We start from the raw sequence: 19,950 nt of genomic DNA on the forward strand, positions 1-19,950 counted from the left end.
CATCAAATGTATATGTTCTTTATCCAAAGGCTTATAAATCATACAATAATACAAACATCCTATTTCTTGCCAATAATCTTAAAAGTACCGTTTGCCAAAGCTTCACCGAGATATCCAGTTGCATACCAACCATCAGCATCAAGCACTTCAGAGGTAGCTGCTTCGTCATTGTAATAGCCGCCAAATACATTATTACCTCTAACCCAAATTTCGCCTCGAGGATTAGGGCTGTCTTCAGCGTGCAATGAGCGCTCAGGTACATCAATCAATTTAACCTCGTTGCATGGTAATGGGGCTCCTTTTGCCTCAGGGATAGCGTTGTAGTCGTAAAACATGGAAGATGTAATGGAAGATGTAGTTTCTGTTGTATTAAACGCTTGCAAAACCTGGACGCTCAATACTGCTCTCAAGAAAGTAGCCAAGGCAGGGTCGGTATTGTCATCTAGCAGCAATGTTAAATATGGCTCAAAGGCCGCGAGTAGAGCCACATACCATTGTCAATGAAAATAAGTCTCAAGTTTCCTCCAAACAAGGTCTTGCGGATGTCTCTGAATACCAGCATATCGTATTTGCAGTCTTCCACCAAGCGACTCTCCTTGAGGTAGCCTTCCTTGATGCCAAACCCACGCTTAAACAAGAACGATTTGCCATAACGCGATTGGATCAATTGCTTGACTTGATGGAGGAATGCTGATCCACTGTCAATGTGTAGTGTGTCAGTCAATGCATGGCATAGTCCCTAGCTGTTAAAGTTACCTGGCAAAGATAGTAGGCTTGGCTTCAGCAATACATGCGAGAGATGCAGCAACATCAATACTTTGCTCATCGTCAATATCCTTTCCAAATGCAATAGATCCTCCCAACAAACTGACAGCTGCCACCAATACGTGTCCAAATACGTTATCTATGCACAACGTTTCTATGAATACGCTACTCTATGCTATCCCACTCTCACTTACCAATAGGCAGATTCAACACCAATCTATCTTTGGGTGTAACTCTTTGTTGAGGTGGAACAACCAACAAGTAAGAAGCTGTAGAAAAAAAAAATCAACACATATCTCTCAACCCAAAGCGCCTATCATCGTCTACTTACAAACACTTGCAAGCAAATTCTATTTTGCCAAAGAGCTCATTAACAATCAATAAAGACGGTACAGTAATACCCAATGCACTTACCTTTTGTGTCAGCACAACGCCATTCTTGGAATCCTACACAAAGGAGGTTGATTAGCACAATGCAAACATGAGCTAATATACCTGAACCTACATGTTGAGAGGAAAAATAGATACTGGCGATATCGCCTGGAGCTAATTGCATTGATCAGACATCCGCACTGCTGTTCCCTTCATTTGCTTTGGCCTACCAACTGTAACAGCCTCATAACTGGCCGTCTTTCCTCTCGCTTCCAATTCCTCGAACGACAACAATTCAATGCCAATAGCTTGCGCCTGTTGCTTATCTTTAGCTGATGCTTGACCAAAGACAATGAGCTTCTTCAATAAAGATCCCTTGGCAAGCAACAAGACTTGGTCCAAAAGGCCAGCATCTGTCAGCAATACCTTGAGCGCAGTCTTTTCAATGACATGAGACAAGTGTGTGATGGATGCAGAAGCCGATACAGGCACAGTAACTAGTCCATTCCGATGACATGCTGCAGATGAATGTGAGTTGACCTAGAGTCTACTGTTGGCATCCTTGGTTATAGCTTACCGATTTCGGTGAGGATGGTATCTAGCGTACAAAAAGCATTAATATTTCTCGGTTGCAGCTCGCATATATCACCAACTTACAGAGAGAGTTTCTAGCATAAATACCGACAAACGAGTTCTCATCTCCGGATTGAGGTACCAATTCTGCAATGCTTCTGAGGCCCTGATAAACACATGGGACTCTTTTACCAATATCATCTACAGATACGATTAGCACTCGTCCATGCACAGAGAGCCAATCTAGGCGTACCATAGTTTGACTATCAAAAATACATTCAAAAATCAGCAATACATCCTTCTAAAATAGGCACATATCAGCTTACGTAGTGAGCATTATTGTCCTGAGCCAAGAACGCTGCAGATTTGTTCTTCTCCAATCCACCCAGTCTGTAGAACTCGGCCATTGTGCGAATGGATCGATCAAATGTAGAGCAAAGGGGCGTGCCCATGGGATACATTCTGGAGCGATATACAGCACTTTCTTCTGGGTGTCGAAGTCGCGAAACATCGGATTGAGTGTTTAATAGCAATGGATGAATATCGGGTGCCTTGGAGTTTCTGACAGACAACAAGGCTGCAGCGCCAACAATTGAAGTCAATAAAGCATAACTCAAGGTGTCCAATTCGATAGTCATTTTTTCTTGGTGATGAATTGATTATCTAACAAGGAAGAAAAAGGGTGAAACGGTTGTTTTCATCTTTTATCACAGTAGGCGATTATGTCTCCGCTGTTCCATTCTGAAATGGGTTCATCGTTTTGTTACGCCTTGTACTGGTGCCTGAATGAAGCATATTCATTGTTTGGGTTCCGTGTATTTACGGAATACCTGCCTCTTTCAAGCGTAGGCGTATATCTTGTGTATAAATGAAATTAATAACGTCTCAGAACTGCTCGAAATGGTTTGACAGCATATACTTCAAGCAACCTTGACGATGCTGAGAGAGGATGATCGTTTATTTGTAGTAATTAATGTACATATTCAATGTAGTCTATGTAAGTGTGATAAAAGTAGAAAGCAGCATGCATGCTGTGAAAAACATGGTAGAGTATAATGTTTGAACTAACGAAACAGCGGTTGATTCCTGAGAATCCGTCTTGAGAAGAAAGTTCTTGACCATGGATCCAATCCAAAAGTGCTGTGCTTCTTCAGTGTCCAGGAGTCCATTCTCATCTGCCACCACGCCAATGCGCCAAGGAGAATGTGGATGGACATCGCTGGCAGTTTCTGTGTCATCGTCCACTTCATCATCGTCATCAACATTGTAAAAGCTGTCATCGCTGTTATTGCTTTTGGAGGTGTTTGTTTTGCCTTTGCCCACTGCATTGATGCCGCAATTCTTGCAAGGTGGATGGGGTGGCGAATAGAAGGGACTCGACAGGTCGTCTCTTGAGATGCCAGAAATCGAAGATATCCAGTCCAGCAGGCCGGCAGCATTGGTAAAGACTTCAATCACGGTATTTTGCGTGCCATTGACGTGGGTAGTCAATGCCACAGGGCATGTAAGCTGATCTGGTTTGGCATCGCGAGCACCGAATATACGGGTCAGATCACCCAAGACGAATGGCACAGTTACCGTGTGATTTGTTTTTGGATTAAGAACAGGATGGTATACAACGAGAGGTCCACCTGAATCGCCATGGCACGCAACACGGTTTTCTGTATCTGATCTGCTTTCAATGTAGTCAGTGCTATTGGGATCGAATTTGGTGATGTCCAAAGGCAACAGCTGCAGGGTGTCTGCTAAATGTCCTTTTAAATCCGAGTAACCGAAACCCACCAATTCGGCTTTGCTTGGTAATGGCAAGGACATGGAGGGAGACCAGAATGGCGCTCTTTTTATGCGAGCAGATTTCCGTAACGGCGACTCGAGTTGAACAATGGCGGCATCATATCGCACATTGAGTGTGCCTGAAACGTTGTAAAGAGGGTGAATCGTCCAATCAACAATAGCCATTGCTTTCTGTTCGTCGCGATGAATGTCATTGTACAGGGCAAAGTAGGGGTTTTTATCTTTGGTGAATTGTGTTGGGTGAATAGGGGCATCCACGCAATGTGCTGCAGTTAATATCAGAGGTGGATCATACGAAATCAGTGTGCCACCACACACATGGGGATTGCCAATCATGATGTAAAATGGGTACTTGTTTTGATCTGTCACATCTTGGCCCAATTGAACCGCTTGTGTAATATGAAAACAACATGCTGCAATGAGATATAAAATGGCAGAATACAACATTTGTGAAATAGATGTGTTTACAAAAAGAAAGAAAAAGAATCATGCATTTATAGAATGATATGTGGTATTGCTGTCAAAACACATTACATTCTCTGTTGTGGTATTTTATATATATATATAAAAAAAAAAAAGACCCCTTATATATCTTTATGTATATGTTTGTTGCTAATAGTTATAGGCCTGTTGCGGCTGTCCTGGATATCCAGGAGTTGTTTCAGGGGCAACATATTGCTGTTGCTGTTGTTGTTGTTGTTGTTGTTGTTGTTGTGGTTGTGGTTGTGGTTGTTGTTGATGCTGTTGAAGTGGAGGTGAAGTGTAAGTGGCAACTGGGTATCCTTCAGGTGTGCCCGTGGTGGCAACATAGGCACCATAACTTTGCTGTTGAGGAGGAGCTTGCTGATTTACAGTATAATTGACATCTTGAGAAGGTGTGGCAGAAGACGCAGCAGCAGGGTAAGACGGAGAAGAGTAATCAGAGGTTTGCTGTGGTGGTTGCTGTTGTTGGTTATCATATGAAGGCTGGTATGGGCTCTGTTGAGCATTATAATCATATGGAGGTTGCTGTTGCTGTTGTTGCTGAGAAATTGCAGCATTGTTCACTTGAGGAGTGGCCTCAGCATTGTAAGCGTATGTTGGTTGCTGAGTGGGTGTTTGGTGTTGTGCAGCAGCAACAGTAGCAGGGCTTTGAGGTTGTTGTTGTTGTTGCTGCTGAGGTTGGCTGGATAATGGCTGATAACCGCCGTAAGGTTGCGATGGGTAAGGTGCATAACCACCATAGCCGCCATAAGGCTGCTGCTGCTGCTGTTGCTGGGGATCATAAGAAGGCTGGCGACTGGGTGGATATCCGCCATAGCCGCCCACAGATGGAGATGAATACCTAGCAATGGAATTCGAGAGCATGCCATCGTACATTGTTCTAGCTTGCATAAATTTCTCGTTCAAAGCAACCAATTCATCTACAAAGCACACTATTAATCTCACTGCCTCTAATGCACATCTCATCCACTCACCTTTCTTCAAACTGTACTTTTCGATTAATTTGACCAATTTAGGTCTAATGGACAAGGTGCTATTATACAAATTCTGGAGTTCTTCATTGTCTGAGAAGGAATCCTTGGCGCGAGGATCATTACTAGAGAGCATTTCCAGCAAACGATCAATGTTGCGGGTTTCATTCATTACTTCATTCTCCACAGAGGCTTCTTTTAGCAAATCAGAAGGGGAAGGATCTACAATTTTCTCGACATAGTTGACAGGAAAGATACCCGTCTTTCCACGCAATTCACCTTTCCACCAATCGCGATAAACACTCTCAATCACACGGATGATATCGCCCTTTTCAAAACCGAGTTCACCTTGTTCTGTGGGTTGAAAATCGTACAATGCTCTTACTCTGGAAATTTGAGGAGCAGCATCTTCATCTTTGGGCTACAGATGCGCATAAAGCTCAATATGTGTACATAAACATGTCATTTGACAAGTGTTACCTTGGTGGAGGATGCAGTGTTGGTGGTGGCAGCATGAGCAGTAGACGCAGCAGGAGTTGCAGACGACTAGAAAGAGAGGGATTACGTATGTTAATATAAGAAACAGCCCCCCCCCCTTTGCCTCCTGGTTCATTTCTGACTTACTCTATAAGAGGGACGATTCTCTGATTCGGAAAGAGACAACGCTAAAGCGAGCTGGAACTCTTCCTCCTCCTTTTGCTTATCCAATTCGGACTAGTTCATATAACAAGTGAGTGGAAAAAAAAAAAAAAAAAAAAAAAAAAAAAAGTCTCATCCAGAGAATCTCTTTGTTACCTGCGTAAACTCCTTTTTAGGCTTTTGAGGTGATGGGAACTGAATTCCTTCAGCACGTAATGAATGGTACACTTCGTTCATCAATCCAAGTGTGGAATCAGCTCTGAATTCAAAAGAACACATTTGAATAAATTCTAGAATTCTCAATCTCACTTTAGGGTGGACAGTCTATGCAAGATGATTAATTATGGGCGATCATCAAACGATGGATCTTGTCAACCTACTTTATCATGAACAAGCTTTGTAAGTGTGTTGGTGAATGAGCGGGAAGATATCTCACGGTGCACGGTAATGTCACAGTTCTTGACCAAAGCCTCGGTCAGCTACGAAGGAATAAATGTGAGCTGCGATGCTGTGATGCTTTTGCACACAAAACGAAATAGTTACGGCAATGGCATAGAGTTGAACATTGGGGTTCTTGTTGTTTAATCGTTTCTCCACCGCAGCAACACACTCTCTTGCGCTGTAGGTGATTTGAGTCAAGGCAGTGAGTAACAAGAACAGCAGATCTAGTGTCTATTCCTATCAGCCATGCGTACCTTTCTGGTGAAGCGCGAGTAATCTTGTCGGTTACTGCCAAGATAAGCTCCCAGTTCTCGACAGTGAGGTTTTCATTTGTTGCAGCGACTGATGTTTGTCAGCAATCAAGCAGACATCTCTTATACGGCAGACTACTTACTGACAGATTCATCAAATGGATTTGCTCTTGAAAACATAGTTATAGTTCAAATAGATGTAAAATAGAGGAAAAGAGGAAAAAAAGAGGAAAAAAAAAAAAGGAGGATGGATATACCAAGAAAGAATATTCATTTTCCTGGGCAGTGGATGATGATATGGAGTTCAATTGGATTCATGACCCGATGAGCTCTTTTGGAAATAGACTAGGCACTGTGTCACTCGATTCGCCCTTCATTTAAGCAGGTTGTTGCATTGGCAACATGTCAAGAGGATCAGAAATAGGGATTTACTATCGGCTTGCAAACAAGCTATACCAAAAGACCTCGCATACAATAAAATGGATGCTTTCTGCAATAGGCCGTTGACCATGTACAAATATCAAATGTAAAAGCCAAGCTACTCGACTTGCCATTTGATTCGCACAAGCGGCACACGTCTGCATACATCATTTATGGTGCTTGACGTAGAAGAGGCAGTGTCGCTATCCGATAATAGTGTTGTTTTCTGTATCTCAGTAGCTTAGTTTTGGCAATGATGGTAGAGAAACGCCAAACAAGCCAGAAGAAGCGCTTGCTACAATGCAGCATACAAAAGAGAGACGTGCATAATTGGAGATGTAGAGCTGTAATTTATTGCTTCAAATCAGTAAAAGAGGATCATTTTTTTTTTAGTATCTGTATAAATAAAACGTAAATCGCAATATATGTTGGTCGCTAAAGAATAGTAAGTTTGCATAAATGTGAATTAAATCATGTGTGGCAATCAGGCATCTTCATCAGATTCATCTCCTTGGAATTCGTCCTAGCAATTGCAGTCTGTGAGTCATTCATTTTTGCATACTCTCTGCAGTCAGCTTACGTCTGATGACTCTTCTTCATCCTCGCTTTCTTCCTTTGTATCGTCAGCCTCGGCGTCACTTTCATTGCCACTTTCATTAGCCTTGTCTGCAGCCTCTTGTTCTTGTCCCGCCTCCTTCTCCTCATCCTCGTCCTCACTGCTACTAGAATCATCCACTGCGTAAGAAGGTCTGCTTTGACTACTATTTCTGGTCCTTGTTCTGCGGCTAGTTTCATTGATGATCAAGCTTGTATCCAGACTGTCTAATTCTGCCTTCAGTTCTCTCTCCTTTTTGACAGCTTCACACTTTTCAAGAGTGGGTCTGCCGTGAACACCCAATTCTCTCAACATGGACTTTAGTTTTCTAATTTCTGCGGCTGTATCCTCACAGTCTTTCAATTCCTTAGCCCTGAGGTGGAGTTTTTGGATCAGCAAAAAAGTGGATGACATTGACCCACACTGACACGGTTATCTTACCACACCTTGCGAACACCACATTTGTTGATGAACTGTTTGAGTCGTTTTACGGATTCCTCGTCTTTTGTCTATAAGTGCTTGTTTAAGATAGTTGCAAATGGTGAAATTTATCAAACGTCAAATTTACCGTAGCAGCGCTGGATTTTGCAGTCTTCTTTTTGGTCTTTTTGGTTGCTGGAGGTGGTGTTGAAAAGTCGTTTTCCTCTCCCTCTTCATCGTCATCGTCCTCATCTACCTTGTCCTCTTCTCTGTCGTCTTCGTCACTAACATCCTTCCTCTTCTCATCCTCTTTCTTGATAACAGCACTCACTGCAGGACCCTTCTCGTTTTCCTCATCCTCGTCACTATCCGAAATGACCTTTTTCGATTGCCTCTTCCTCTGTATGGTTTTCTTTGGCTGTATGTCCTCTTTGTCGTCGTCAGAGTCAACTTTGACCTTCTTTATGAACAGTGGCTCCTCTTCCTTCTCAGGAGAGGCGGCCTTTCTCTTCTGTGAAGAGAGTTTGACCGGAGAAACCTCTTTAGCTGAATCAATAGTCGCTGGTGTGTGTTCTTGAAGCTCCTGCTCATCTTGTAATTCGGTATAGGTCTTATCGATGATCTCGTTCAACACCTTTTTGTAAGGTTTTTGTTTTAAAGCATCTTTTTCTAATCCCTAACCAAGGCATTAGATTCATAAGGCGCTCGCTCTCATCAATGACACCTACAAAGTGCGTTTCCAGTTCGCTACGGATTTGACCTGCTGTCAAGGAGCTGCAAACATGATATTCAACATGAATGATGCCTCCCTAGAATGCATGACATGGACTTTACCTGGGATCGCCATTCTTGATAATACTGTAATGACAATGCGTTAGTAAAGAGGTTGATGAGAGTTGATTAGTAACTTACCTTTTCACTTGATCATGAAAGTCTGGCCTCTCAAGCAGCTCAGGTGTTAAATCTACCATCTTGTTAATAGAAAAGCGGAAGGGAAATAAGAGCGTTGAAATGCTGAATTTGGTCTCGCGTTTTGGTCTTGAACGTGTGTCTCGCATCCAATGCTATAAAGTCCAATAGTCACGAATATGCATTTCTCTTTTGTTTCTTTCGACGCACACTATTTGAACGAGAAATGGAAGAAGACGCTTTGTAAGCAGCAACAGCACACGAGTCGAGCAGTGTATCTAATCTGTATCAATACAGCTTACCTACTGAAAATGACAGGCTCAAGGCGCAAATCAAAGAGATGAGGACAAGATGTAAATATGTCGAATGCGCCTAGTACAGCATCTAGTTACTGACAAGTATCCCATAGTGGCAGCAGCAACTGTGCGAGATAAGCAACTGAAAAAGGAATTGATAGAAGAGGACCTTTCCTACATGACTGTATCAACACTTGTGGATCTGATACAAGGTAACTTTCTGGCATGATTTCGCCCTTGTCGTTTGACTGAGCTATTGCTTGCAATCAGATCCTACTAGAGTGGCTGATTATGAGTTTGATACCATGGGAAGAGAAGTATTCGCCAAAATGATGTCAACGCTGGAAGCCTGCTGTCTCCGAGAAGCCATCAGCTACCATCGTCTTGCAGGACGCACCTTGTTCAAGTTCAAGGGCGATCGTAGCTGTGTCCGTCTCGAGACATTTTACGACAAAACATACAAAGAATCCTACTACATCTTTTACGAAAAAGACCAAACATACCACGCGAGTTCGATTAGAAGCATGCGACAATCTTTAATAGAACACCACACCATACCAAACTTTATACATCTGAGTAGCATTGAGAAAACACACTTGCCTGCTGATTTCGATGTAGGTTTTGAACTGTACTCTAGGCTTGTATAGCTTATGTATTATATCTAGACATTCATTCGTATTGTGCACGATCAACTTCAAGCTTATGTCACCAAGCGTGAAATCTTAAAAGAGGTGGGTCAACTCAAGAAAACGCACGCCATAACGATCAAGTATCAAAGCGAATCGATTCATAAAGTGGAGATTGAAGTAGTGAATGCCCAAGATCAGCCCATGCTCGTTGACATGTCGTTTGAAGACAGAAGCTCAGCCTATCCAACAACTGCTGTAATTCGAGACAACCGAGACCAAACAGCAGATACTGGCGAGCATCTTCCAGGCATAGCAGCACAATTCAAGCAAAGACCCATGATAGATGTGTTGAAGGAACTATTAGAGACAGAGTTGGATCAAAATGCTGGATATGATCACATGGAACTTGATTAAATGGCTGGCCCTATTCGTAATTAAATACCCACTATTAAAGCTTCAATTTAAATTGTGCTATCTACAAACTGTGTGATTTCTCTTTTCAGGCTTGCTCTGTTGTAACATGCGAGGCTCTCCTGCTGACAAATACATAAGAAAACGCTCTACACGGCCTATTTGCTAGATGCCGCAAAAAAAAATTGGAAGCATGAGAGCGGATGCTATATGGCTCAGGGTCGAATGGATTCAGGTTGCACCATTATTGCTTGTGTATTGATTTGTGCTCGTGTAATGCATTATGCGTGTTTCCCAAGAAAGACCGAGGAGACAACACAAAGACCGATGCGTAGTTTCTTGTGTCATATCGGTCTGCAGACCTACAAAGGGCAATATTAAGCAAGAAGAGTATCTGTGTGCATGGCTGGTTAAGAGGGCTTGAACATGGACTGAGTCATTCTCTTCATGCAATGTCCTTTAAAGAATCTCTTCCTTCCATGGGAACATCTCGTCTGAACACAAGGTATTGCAGGTGGCAAGGATACCCCCAACCCAAACTCATCGGAGGGTTATACAAGCACAAACGCTACTCTTTGACATTACAGCATTACATCAAATGTATTAAACAATGGCTTTCCATGGTAATAGTGTAGTGCAATGCTGTATTAGATAATACTACTCTCACTCGTACCAACATCTAAAAGAAGCAGGCTTCTGGTATTTCTTCACATTACATTTACGGCGAGTACAATGTCTTTGATCAGGTCATGTACATGGGCTTTCCCTGAGAACAACAAGAAAGGGTTTCCCTTATAAAATAGAGTTAATTAGATAATAGAATCAGTTCCCATGTTTCTATAGGCATGTTCTCGAAATGTATTATATAATATGCCCTGACGGGATCATTGCCATCCTCTGTACTCGTATAAATAGGCCCTTCTTTCGTCAACTTTCTGTATTCGACACATCTATACATCATGAAACTACTCTCCTTAGTTGCTGTTTGCGCCTTGGTTTCTGCTGGCATTGAGGCCAAAACGTTCCTGTTTCCTATTCCTCAAGACGTTGCATGGTCCGGTACTAGCGCCATCGTCTCTAGCAATTTCAAATTTCAGGGCATTCAAAACAAGCTTGTGCAAGCTGCTGCCGATCGCTATTTGGCCTTGATCAAGAAGGAACAGTGGGTTCCTGTTCAAGTCCCTACTGACAACTCTACTGTTAAATTGACCCGCAACGAGATTCAAGGTATCAACTTTCAAATATCTGACAATACTGTTAAATTGGATGTCGATGTCGATGAGTCCTACAATTTGGTTGTTCCTGAATTGGGTGGTTTTGCTAATGTGCGTGCCGAAACTTGGGTGGGTGCACTCCGTTCTCTGGAAACCTTTTCTCAATTAGTTGTCTCTGAAGGCGACAAGTTGGTTGCTCACACTGCCAACATCACTGACGCTCCTTCTTATGGCCATCGTGGTATCTTGCTTGATACATCTCGCAATTACTATCCAGTGGATGATATCTTGCGTGTGCTGGATGCTCAAGCTTACAACAAGATGAATGTATTACATTGGCATGCAACCGACTCCCAATCATGGCCGTTGTATTTCAAAAGCCATCCTGAACTCTCTGAAAAGGGTGCTTATTCTAGCAAGGAAGTTTATACTCAAGCAGATGTGCAAAAGATCCTTTCTTATGCCGAGGCTCGTGGTATCAGAGTCGTCTTGGAAGTCGATATGCCAGCTCACACAGCTACCATTGGCGAGTCTCATCCTGACTACATGATTTGTACAGACCAGTTCTGGGCTGCTTATGCCGCAGAGCCTCCTGCAGGTCAGTTGTATTAAAACAAAGTACAAAAGTGCGTTGTTCCTAATCAGTTGCTTTGCTCAATAGGTCAACTGAATCCTATCAATGACAAAGCCTTTGGTCTCGTTAAGGATATTGTCAAGGAAGCTACTCAGACTTTCCCCGACACGCTGTATCACACTGGTGGTGATGAAATCAACACTGCTTGTTATGAATTGGACGCTGGTATCAAGGAATATAGCAAGAAAAACAATTTGACCACACATGAGATCTGGTTTGAGTGGACCAATAAGTTGTTGGCATTTGTCAACAATGAGACCAACAAGCGTCCAATTATTTGGGAAGATCCTATCAAGGATGGCGGAAGCTACCCCAAGAACACGATTGTCCAGTCCTGGGTAAAGCCTCCTGCCGTTTACACTGAGCTTGGCTATGATGTGATCGTCAGCAACTATGATTACTTTTATCTTGATTGCGGTCATGGCGGTTGGGTTGGTAATGATGAGCGTTATATCAGTCCTACTCAAACTGAAACTGCTACTGATACTTTCAACTATGGTGGCGTTGGTGGCTCCTGGTGTGCTCCTTTCAAGACATGGCAACGTATTTACAGTTTCGATATGACTTACGGCATTGATAAGGCCCATAAGGGTAAGGTTTTGGGTGGTGAAGTTGCCATGTGGGCTGAACAAACTGGCCCAACTGTCATTGATGGACGTCTCTGGCCTCGCTCTGCTGCTGCTGCTGAGGTCTACTGGTCCGGCTCTTATGACAATAAAGGCGCTAGACGTACTGTCAAGACTGTATCTGAACGTTTCTACGATTGGGTCTTCCGTTTACAAGCTCGTGGCATTGACGCTGAACCCGTTCAGCCTAAATACTGTGCTCGTCACCCTGGTGCTTGTGATCTTAATGATCCTCATGCCAAATAATTATCATGCTGATTCACTACATAAAATCTAAAACAATTTACTCAAATAATAACTTCAGCAATAAATTACTCTTAATAATCTAATATTCATTTATACATTTTTGCTAATTCTTTACGGATTCTATTACATAATAATTGCTAATAAATTTTAAAATGCTTGGTCAAATGCACACTTGTGTGATGTACACATGCGGAAGGTTAACGGAGATTCACTTTCTATTGTTCTGAATGATGGTCCATGGGATTCCGAAATCTATCAACCGTAAAATTACGCGTTTCTTGATAGTAACCACCCCTTCAAACTTATATGAAACTCGTAGAGAATTCAAAGGAAAATACAATGGTATTTATATCAAGTCTCTGGCGTACATTGCTCACCTGATATCTGGTACAATTGTTTTTGCAATTTTTTGACTGTTCTCTAAAGATTAACCAGTATCTGTCATCAGAACATTTTGTTAACTATTACTAAACATTGTAGACCAAAAAGTTTCCTATCGAATGAGCTCTTGCTTGAAGCTCTGGCATAACTCTATCATGAAATATTGAAAATATTGTCCTGACCAAAAAATCGTCACCAGATTTTTTGCTTGCTATCACAGGCAGATTTTGAACAACAATCGATGATTTTGCATGATACCCTTTTTTACCATATCTAGACAAATACTCACTGGATTCGCACAATCCGAAGACCATTCGATAGCTCTACGTTATATCCATTATAATATAAAGGCTTTAAGTACCAGATGTACGTTCCCTTCATAATTTCGTTCAAAACCTTATATTTCATGAGCTACAAGCAGGGGATATTCAAGACCCCTAAGACCAATCTATAGAAACGACACCGTCGTATAGAATGTGGAATACATCCACTCTAATCTGTATTCCGACAGTTCATTCAGTTACCAGATTTAGACATAAACTGTATGTACACTGGATTAGATGTACGATATCGATTTATACTATAAGAAGATATGGACTTCAGATACGCTAGTACTATAAGATTCATACTATATAAGATATAGGCTATAGATGGCACCACGGACATGGATGGCGCTATAGACTTATACTTGTATTCCGACATTGACTATGAATGTTTACCATATCTGGATAGGCACCAAGATTAATGCAATATGAGCTTTGTTAAGCACAAAGAATAAAAGGATTATTATTTGTAGCTTATAAAAAATGTTCGATATTATAAAAACAAGAAAAGACTTATTTGAATAAGATCAGACACAAAAACTAAAGATTTATTGATGAAGACAAGGGTTATTCTATTTATACTGAGTTTTGAATGCCAAAGTAGCAATTTATCTTGTACAACGCTTATCACATCTGGTGAACCTCAGCATTTAGATAGTTGAGATGCACTTCAATTATCATAGCTTGTCCATGTTGTTGCACAACACAGACATATCTACCCATCAATAATACCTTAATCTCTATAGACAGTTGTAGCCCTTCTGGCACAACAATATTGAACATTTTTTATAAGCTACAAATAATAATCTTTTTATTCCTTGTGCTTAACAGGTTTGTTTTTGTCGATTTTTGTATCGCAGAATATGCAGGTATCATGAATCTCCTCTGTTCGCTCGATTTTGATACAAGGTTTCGTTGTCTGATCTCCCCAATCGTTCTGACAACGATTCAACCTGTCTCGTATTAGCCATTTTTCTTTAATTATAATGGTCCAACGTTGTTGAGAATAGGCTTTAAGTTTAGTTGTACGGCTAAGCATAATATACTTATTGTAGACTACCATCAAAAGTGTCCTGCTGACTTGATGCGCATCTCTTTCAATTCGATCAATTTGTTGGATTCAGGTTTGCATAATAATACCATTGACGCTCAAGCTATAAAATTACTGTACTCGCGCATTTCAAAAAGAGATACCTCCTGAGCCTTAGAATTAGAATAAAAGCGTCAATCGCGTAGACGTTGAGTTTTGTACAGTGCAGAACATCAGAGACATCAAACCATGCTTTAGTTTCTTTACCATTTCGGTAACAGAACCAAATACGCCTTATTTTCAAGTCAAATTCTGTCCAAATTTAACCATTTTCAAGCTGGAATAACTTATGCCACAATGCGTTTTAAGCGCTTAGTTTAGCACCTAACGATTCCTCTTGGCCACGATTTACTTACTGATGCTTTATCTCAAAATTTTTTGGGTCATTGCAAATCGATGAAAATCCTCATTTTTTCATGTGTATTGGTAAAGGAAAAATCTTAAAAATCAAACGATCGTGTTTTTTACCCCAAAAATGAAGACTTTTCCTATAATACATATTAGATCAAATTGATCGCAAAGATGGAACGCAACACTGGAAGTACTTTCTATGAGGTTTGATATGCTAAATCTTGACATATCCACGGAAAACCTATTCTCATATTTTTTCAAATTGCTCATTACTTTCGGTCTGAAAACTGAATGTAATTAACACCATTCGATGCGGCCTTTTTAGTCCTTTAAAGGTATATTAGGAAGTTGGGTATGATAACGAGAGTTTTCATAGTCAAGTTTGACAAAAACGTTCAAAGGATGTCAAATTAAGTCAAGTTTGAACATGAAAACACCCACTACACAAATCCAAATTAAATTGCCGCAATTACGGCTGCTACGGTACAAGACTGAGACTAAATCTACTGGACGTGACGTCGGATAGTACGTCCTCTCATTCTTCTATATCATCGTTTTTTTACCTTTTTTACCTTTTTTTGCAAAGCGCGTTTAGTATGAAACCATGGCTGTTTTGGAAACTGCTTGATTGAGAATAACACTCTAGCTTCTGATAAGACTGCCTTGCACTGTTAAAAAGACTTGATGTTTCTTCTTCAAAGTGGAATATATAGGTACCATTCGATAACGAGCAGAGAAAGATGTAGAATAAGCATTAATCGAAATTGTTTATCATTAGGTTTCGATAATTGCTTTGCCTGATTGACATAGGTGCTGCTGCCATTACTTCTCTGCTACCTCTGCTGTCTACTTCTTTGGTTTATCATGTCTGGTGATTGCTTCTTTGGCCTTTGTCTGGTCTCTGCTGGTGGCGTTGTTCGTTCCTCGGTTTGTCTATGGTGCTGGTGTTGCTACTACTGCTGCTAATATGGTCTTTCCTGGTCTACTGTCTTTGGTGCATGCTCTTTCTCTGGTTTATATCCGATGGTTTCGAACCCTAGGTCTATCTGTGGATGTGGTAAGTGGTAAGTATCTTTTTTTCTTCTGGTCGCAATGATAAAAGACTTTTTTGAATGTTTATATTATTGCTTCCTTTCTCGTGATAATGCATTCATGATGTTTGCTTTGTTGCGCTTTTTTCTTCTTCTTTTTCTTTTGTTGGTAGTATTTCCTCTGTTGTAGCTTTACATAAAGCAACATTAGTCTCTATGTTGTATTGCATACTGATAATACCACTGTTGCTTTTGCAGTTGTGCGTATTTGTGCCATGTTGCTTTACATCCGACTATTACTACCATGCGCGTTGCTCATGTATGCATTTTTATTGCAAGAACAACGAGTTTTTCTGAGCATCTTTGATGTTGTACTTGTTATGCTTTTCTTTGACTCGCTTCGTGTGAGTGTCTCTTTTTTGCCTACATACTACTACACTCTTATAGTAGCATGTTCTTTTATTTTATCTTTTATTATTATTATCATGTTTCTTTGAAGCATACCTTTTTTTACGTTGTGTGGATGTGCCTATCCCTGAAGCTCAACAAGACTCTATCCGAGGCTAGGAGGTGGATAGGCTGCCTCCACTTGGTTATCACTACTTACTTTAGTGATGATTGAGAGTCTCAACGCCAGAATTTAGAACTAGGTGGTGTAAGTAAGGCATGCTCTAGCACCTGAGGGAAATCTGATGATAGCAGCGGCTATATTGCTATTATAGCGGCGCTTAAAATTTTGCCTCACATCAAAACAGAGGGAAACCCTCGCAAATTTTTTTTAGGTCAGCGGAGTTTTCAAGCGATTTGATTGGCTCAGAGGTTTAGGAACCGAAGGATTCTAGCTAGTTGATCTCCTATTGAGCTTTCATCTTTAATAAGTTTATATTTGTAATAAAAGAGTATCCAAATAGACCTGTAATGAAATAGCCACCCAAACGCAACTTGATTGAAACCCGAAATTCATCAAATAGCACTCATTCAAATTAATGCTATTTGGATCTATTAATAAAAGCGCTCAAATGTACATCAAAAAACCATTTAAACATACTAAAGTAAAGATGCATGCTTATATCGCACATCGTGTGAATGAATCACTCCTGGTCACAGTGTATTCAATCACACCCATGATGGTCGTAATAAGAGATGTTATCTTTATCCAAATAAAATCAAATCAATAACAAGCATATTCAAATATGACAACTATGCCCTGCTGCCATAGTTGCACAATATCCCAGATAAAGGGTTCTGTGGAATACATCCACTATGATATGCATTCCGACAGTTCATCCAGTTACCAGATTTAGACATAAACTGTATGTACACTGGATTAGATGTACGATATCGATTTATACTATAAGAAGATATGGACTTCAGATACGCTAGTACTATAAGATTTATACTATATAAGATATAGGCTATAGATGGCACCACGGACATGGATGGCGCTATAAACTTATACTTGTATTCCGACATTGACTATGAATGTTTACCATATCTGGATAGGCACCAAGATTAATGCAATATGAGCTTGTTGCTTCAGATGTGTACTTTATGATCCACGCTATAAAACACATGCTTATATCCGTGATACTAGCTACAGATACTTTATGTACTACAGACTTGTACTATATATGAGGCATGCCATAGACATGCATACGATATGCTATAGACATGCCATATATCCAGATACATGCTAAAGATGTATGCTCAGCGATATACACTCAGATATGTACTGTTGATATAGATTAAGAAGACTGTACCTATCGGATACATGCTACTAGATCGATATTAATTATCCTTTCTATAAGGGTAGGTCAGGGTATTTCGGATGAGAGTCTAATTACTCATCCAGACGAAGCTAAATCATGATTAGCTTGCTGGAGTTGTCTTTTAGCATGATTAGACATTAGTTGATCTGAGTTGACTTATTTGTTAATCTTATTAATAGAACTTTTTTCCATTGTTATAGTATATAAGAAGGATCATCTACCCGGCCAGTAGAGAGACCTCAGTTTACTTTACACCTGTCAGTTTGATAATAAAACATACCTTTATCAAGTTGACATTACTGTTTTTTTTATTCTTTTTTTTTCCGTGAATTTTAGTCTATCAAGCCTCAAATTCCACACACGCATTATAAATAGAAAGAACGACTTAAGCCTTAGAATAAAAGCTTCTATTACTTAGCGATTGAGTTCTATACAACGCAAAACATCAAAAGCATTAAACAGAACTCAAATTTACTTACTTCTTTGGCAGCACGACATAGTATGCATTATTTTTAGACCAAATTCTGTCCAAACTTAGTCATTTTGAAGCACAAATAATTCATGTTACAAAGCGTTGTGGACGCTTGGAATAGGGCCAAACGGCTCCTCCTGGCCACGCTCTACTTACTGATGCTTTATCTCAATTTTTTTGGGTCGTTGCAAATCCATCGAAATTCTTGTTTTTTTCATGTGTACTAGTAAGGGGAATTTTTTGACAATCAAACAATCGCGTTTTTCACCCCAAAAATGAAGACTTTTCCTATGATGTATATTAGATCAAGTCGATTGTAAAGATGTAATGCAACACTGGAAACTATCTATATGAGATTTGTATATGCTAAATTTTGATTTATTCACAGAAAACCTGTTTTCATATTTTTGCGAATTGCTCATTACTTTCAGTCTGAAAACTTAATGTAATTGGCACCATTGGATGCGGCTTCTTTAGTCGTCTAAAGATGTATTAGGAAGTTGGGTGTGGCAACGACAGTTTTCATAGTCAGATTTGGCAAAAACGTTCAAAGGATGTCCAATCAAATCAAATTTGAACACGAAAACACCCACTACACAAAATCAAATTAAATTGCCGCAATAACGACTGCCACGGCAAAAGACTGAGACCAAATCTACTGGCCGTGACGTCGTATAGGGCGCCCTCTCATTTTCCCATACCACCGTTTTTTTTTCCTTTTTGCAAAACGCGTGTAGTATCAAACCATGGCGGTTTTGGAAACCGTTTGATTGATAAAAACACTCTAGCTTCTGATAACGCTGTATTGTACTGTCAGAAAGGCTTGATGCTGCTTTTTTAAAGTGGAATATAATAGGTACTATTCGATAACGAGCACAGAAAGGCGTACAATTAACACTAATTGAATTTGTTTATTGGGTTTTGATGATTTTTTTGTCTGCTTGATGCGAGTGCTGCTGCCATTACTTCTCTACTATCTCTAATATTTGCTTGTTTGGTTTATCATGTCTGGTGGTTGCTTTTTTGGTCTTTGTCTGGTCTCTAGTGTCGTTCATCCTGTGGCTTTCCTATGATGCTGGCGTGGCTGCTGCTGCTAATCTGGTTTTTTCTGGTCTACTGTATTTGGTGCATGATCGTTCCCTGGCCTGCCTCTGGTAATTGCATATTATTCTCTTGTCTATCTGTGTCTGTGGTAAGTGGTAAGTATCTTCTTTCTTCTGGTCGCAATGATATATAACTTCTTTGAACGTTTGTATTATTGCTTCCTTTCTCATGATAATGCATTCATAATGTTTCCTTTGTGGCACTTTCTTCTTCTTTCGCTGCTGGTTGTGTTGCCTCTGTGGCTTCACATAAAACAACATTAGTCATTATGTTGCATTGCATACTGATAATACCACTGTTGCTTTTGCAGCTGTGCGTGTTTGTGTTGCTTTACATTCGACTATCGTTACCATGCACGTTGCTCATGTGTGCATTTTTATTGCAACAATAACGAGCTGTTCTGAACATCTTTGATGATGTATTTGTGATATACTTTTCTTTGACCCACTCTGTGTGAGTGTCTTTTTTTTTCTTCGTATATACTGCTATACTCCTCGTATAATAGAAATATGGTTTTTTTTCTTTCTTTTATTATTATTATGTTTCTTTGAAGCATACCTTTTTTACGTTGTGTGGATGTGCCTATCCCTGAAGCTCAACAAGACTTTATCCGAGGCTAGGAGGTGGATAGGCTGCCTTCACTTGGTTATCACTACTTACTTTAGTGATGATTGAGAGTCTCAATGCCAGAATTTAGAACTAGGTGGTGTAAGTAAGGCATGCTCTAGCACCTGAGGGAA

General features: G+C 40.4%; 6 protein-coding genes across 6 annotated transcripts; 2 read left to right on the forward strand and 4 right to left on the reverse strand.

Annotated features, from left to right (window-relative positions):
* Positions 1–59: 59 nt before the first annotated feature.
* ATC70_011447 (uncharacterized protein) lies at positions 60–2,348 on the reverse strand (the record flags this gene model as incomplete). Its single annotated transcript, XM_064830639.1, has 12 exons — positions 60–442; positions 493–698; positions 757–904; positions 960–1,034; positions 1,097–1,115; positions 1,180–1,212; positions 1,271–1,311; positions 1,368–1,655; positions 1,715–1,735; positions 1,795–1,911; positions 1,964–1,973; positions 2,037–2,348. The coding sequence occupies 12 exons, from the start codon at positions 2,346–2,348 to the stop codon at positions 60–62; spliced, it is 1,653 nt and encodes a 550-aa protein (XP_064683141.1).
* A 355-nt stretch (positions 2,349–2,703) lies between these two features.
* ATC70_011448 (uncharacterized protein) lies at positions 2,704–3,951 on the reverse strand (the record flags this gene model as incomplete). The annotated part of the gene is made up of 1 exon (XM_064830640.1): positions 2,704–3,951. The coding sequence occupies one exon, from the start codon at positions 3,949–3,951 to the stop codon at positions 2,704–2,706; it is 1,248 nt and encodes a 415-aa protein (XP_064683142.1).
* A 165-nt stretch (positions 3,952–4,116) lies between these two features.
* ATC70_011449 (uncharacterized protein) lies at positions 4,117–6,469 on the reverse strand (the record flags this gene model as incomplete). Its single annotated transcript, XM_064830641.1, has 9 exons — positions 4,117–4,907; positions 4,962–5,379; positions 5,439–5,504; positions 5,583–5,672; positions 5,754–5,921; positions 5,978–6,076; positions 6,141–6,216; positions 6,293–6,380; positions 6,433–6,469. 9 exons carry the CDS (start codon positions 6,467–6,469, stop codon positions 4,117–4,119), a joined length of 1,833 nt encoding a protein of 610 aa, XP_064683143.1.
* Positions 6,470–7,193: 724 nt separating this feature from the next.
* ATC70_011450 (uncharacterized protein) lies at positions 7,194–8,695 on the reverse strand (the record flags this gene model as incomplete). Its single annotated transcript, XM_064830642.1, has 7 exons — positions 7,194–7,232; positions 7,290–7,677; positions 7,746–7,813; positions 7,873–8,400; positions 8,453–8,498; positions 8,559–8,582; positions 8,637–8,695. 7 exons carry the CDS (start codon positions 8,693–8,695, stop codon positions 7,194–7,196), a joined length of 1,152 nt encoding a protein of 383 aa, XP_064683144.1.
* A 164-nt stretch (positions 8,696–8,859) lies between these two features.
* On the forward strand, positions 8,860–9,972 carry ATC70_011451 (uncharacterized protein; the record flags this gene model as incomplete). The annotated part of the gene is made up of 5 exons (XM_064830643.1): positions 8,860–8,876; positions 8,931–8,986; positions 9,043–9,141; positions 9,200–9,543; positions 9,595–9,972. 5 exons carry the CDS (start codon positions 8,860–8,862, stop codon positions 9,970–9,972), a joined length of 894 nt encoding a protein of 297 aa, XP_064683145.1.
* Positions 9,973–10,928: 956 nt separating this feature from the next.
* On the forward strand, positions 10,929–12,689 carry ATC70_011452 (uncharacterized protein; the record flags this gene model as incomplete). Its single annotated transcript, XM_064830644.1, has 2 exons — positions 10,929–11,781; positions 11,845–12,689. 2 exons carry the CDS (start codon positions 10,929–10,931, stop codon positions 12,687–12,689), a joined length of 1,698 nt encoding a protein of 565 aa, XP_064683146.1.
* Positions 12,690–19,950: the final 7,261 nt, after the last annotated feature.

Source organism: Mucor velutinosus, assembly GCF_035048745.1.
Source record: "Mucor velutinosus strain NIH1002 chromosome Unknown tig00001564, whole genome shotgun sequence".
Taxonomy (NCBI): Eukaryota; Fungi; Mucoromycota; class Mucoromycetes; order Mucorales; family Mucoraceae; genus Mucor; species Mucor velutinosus.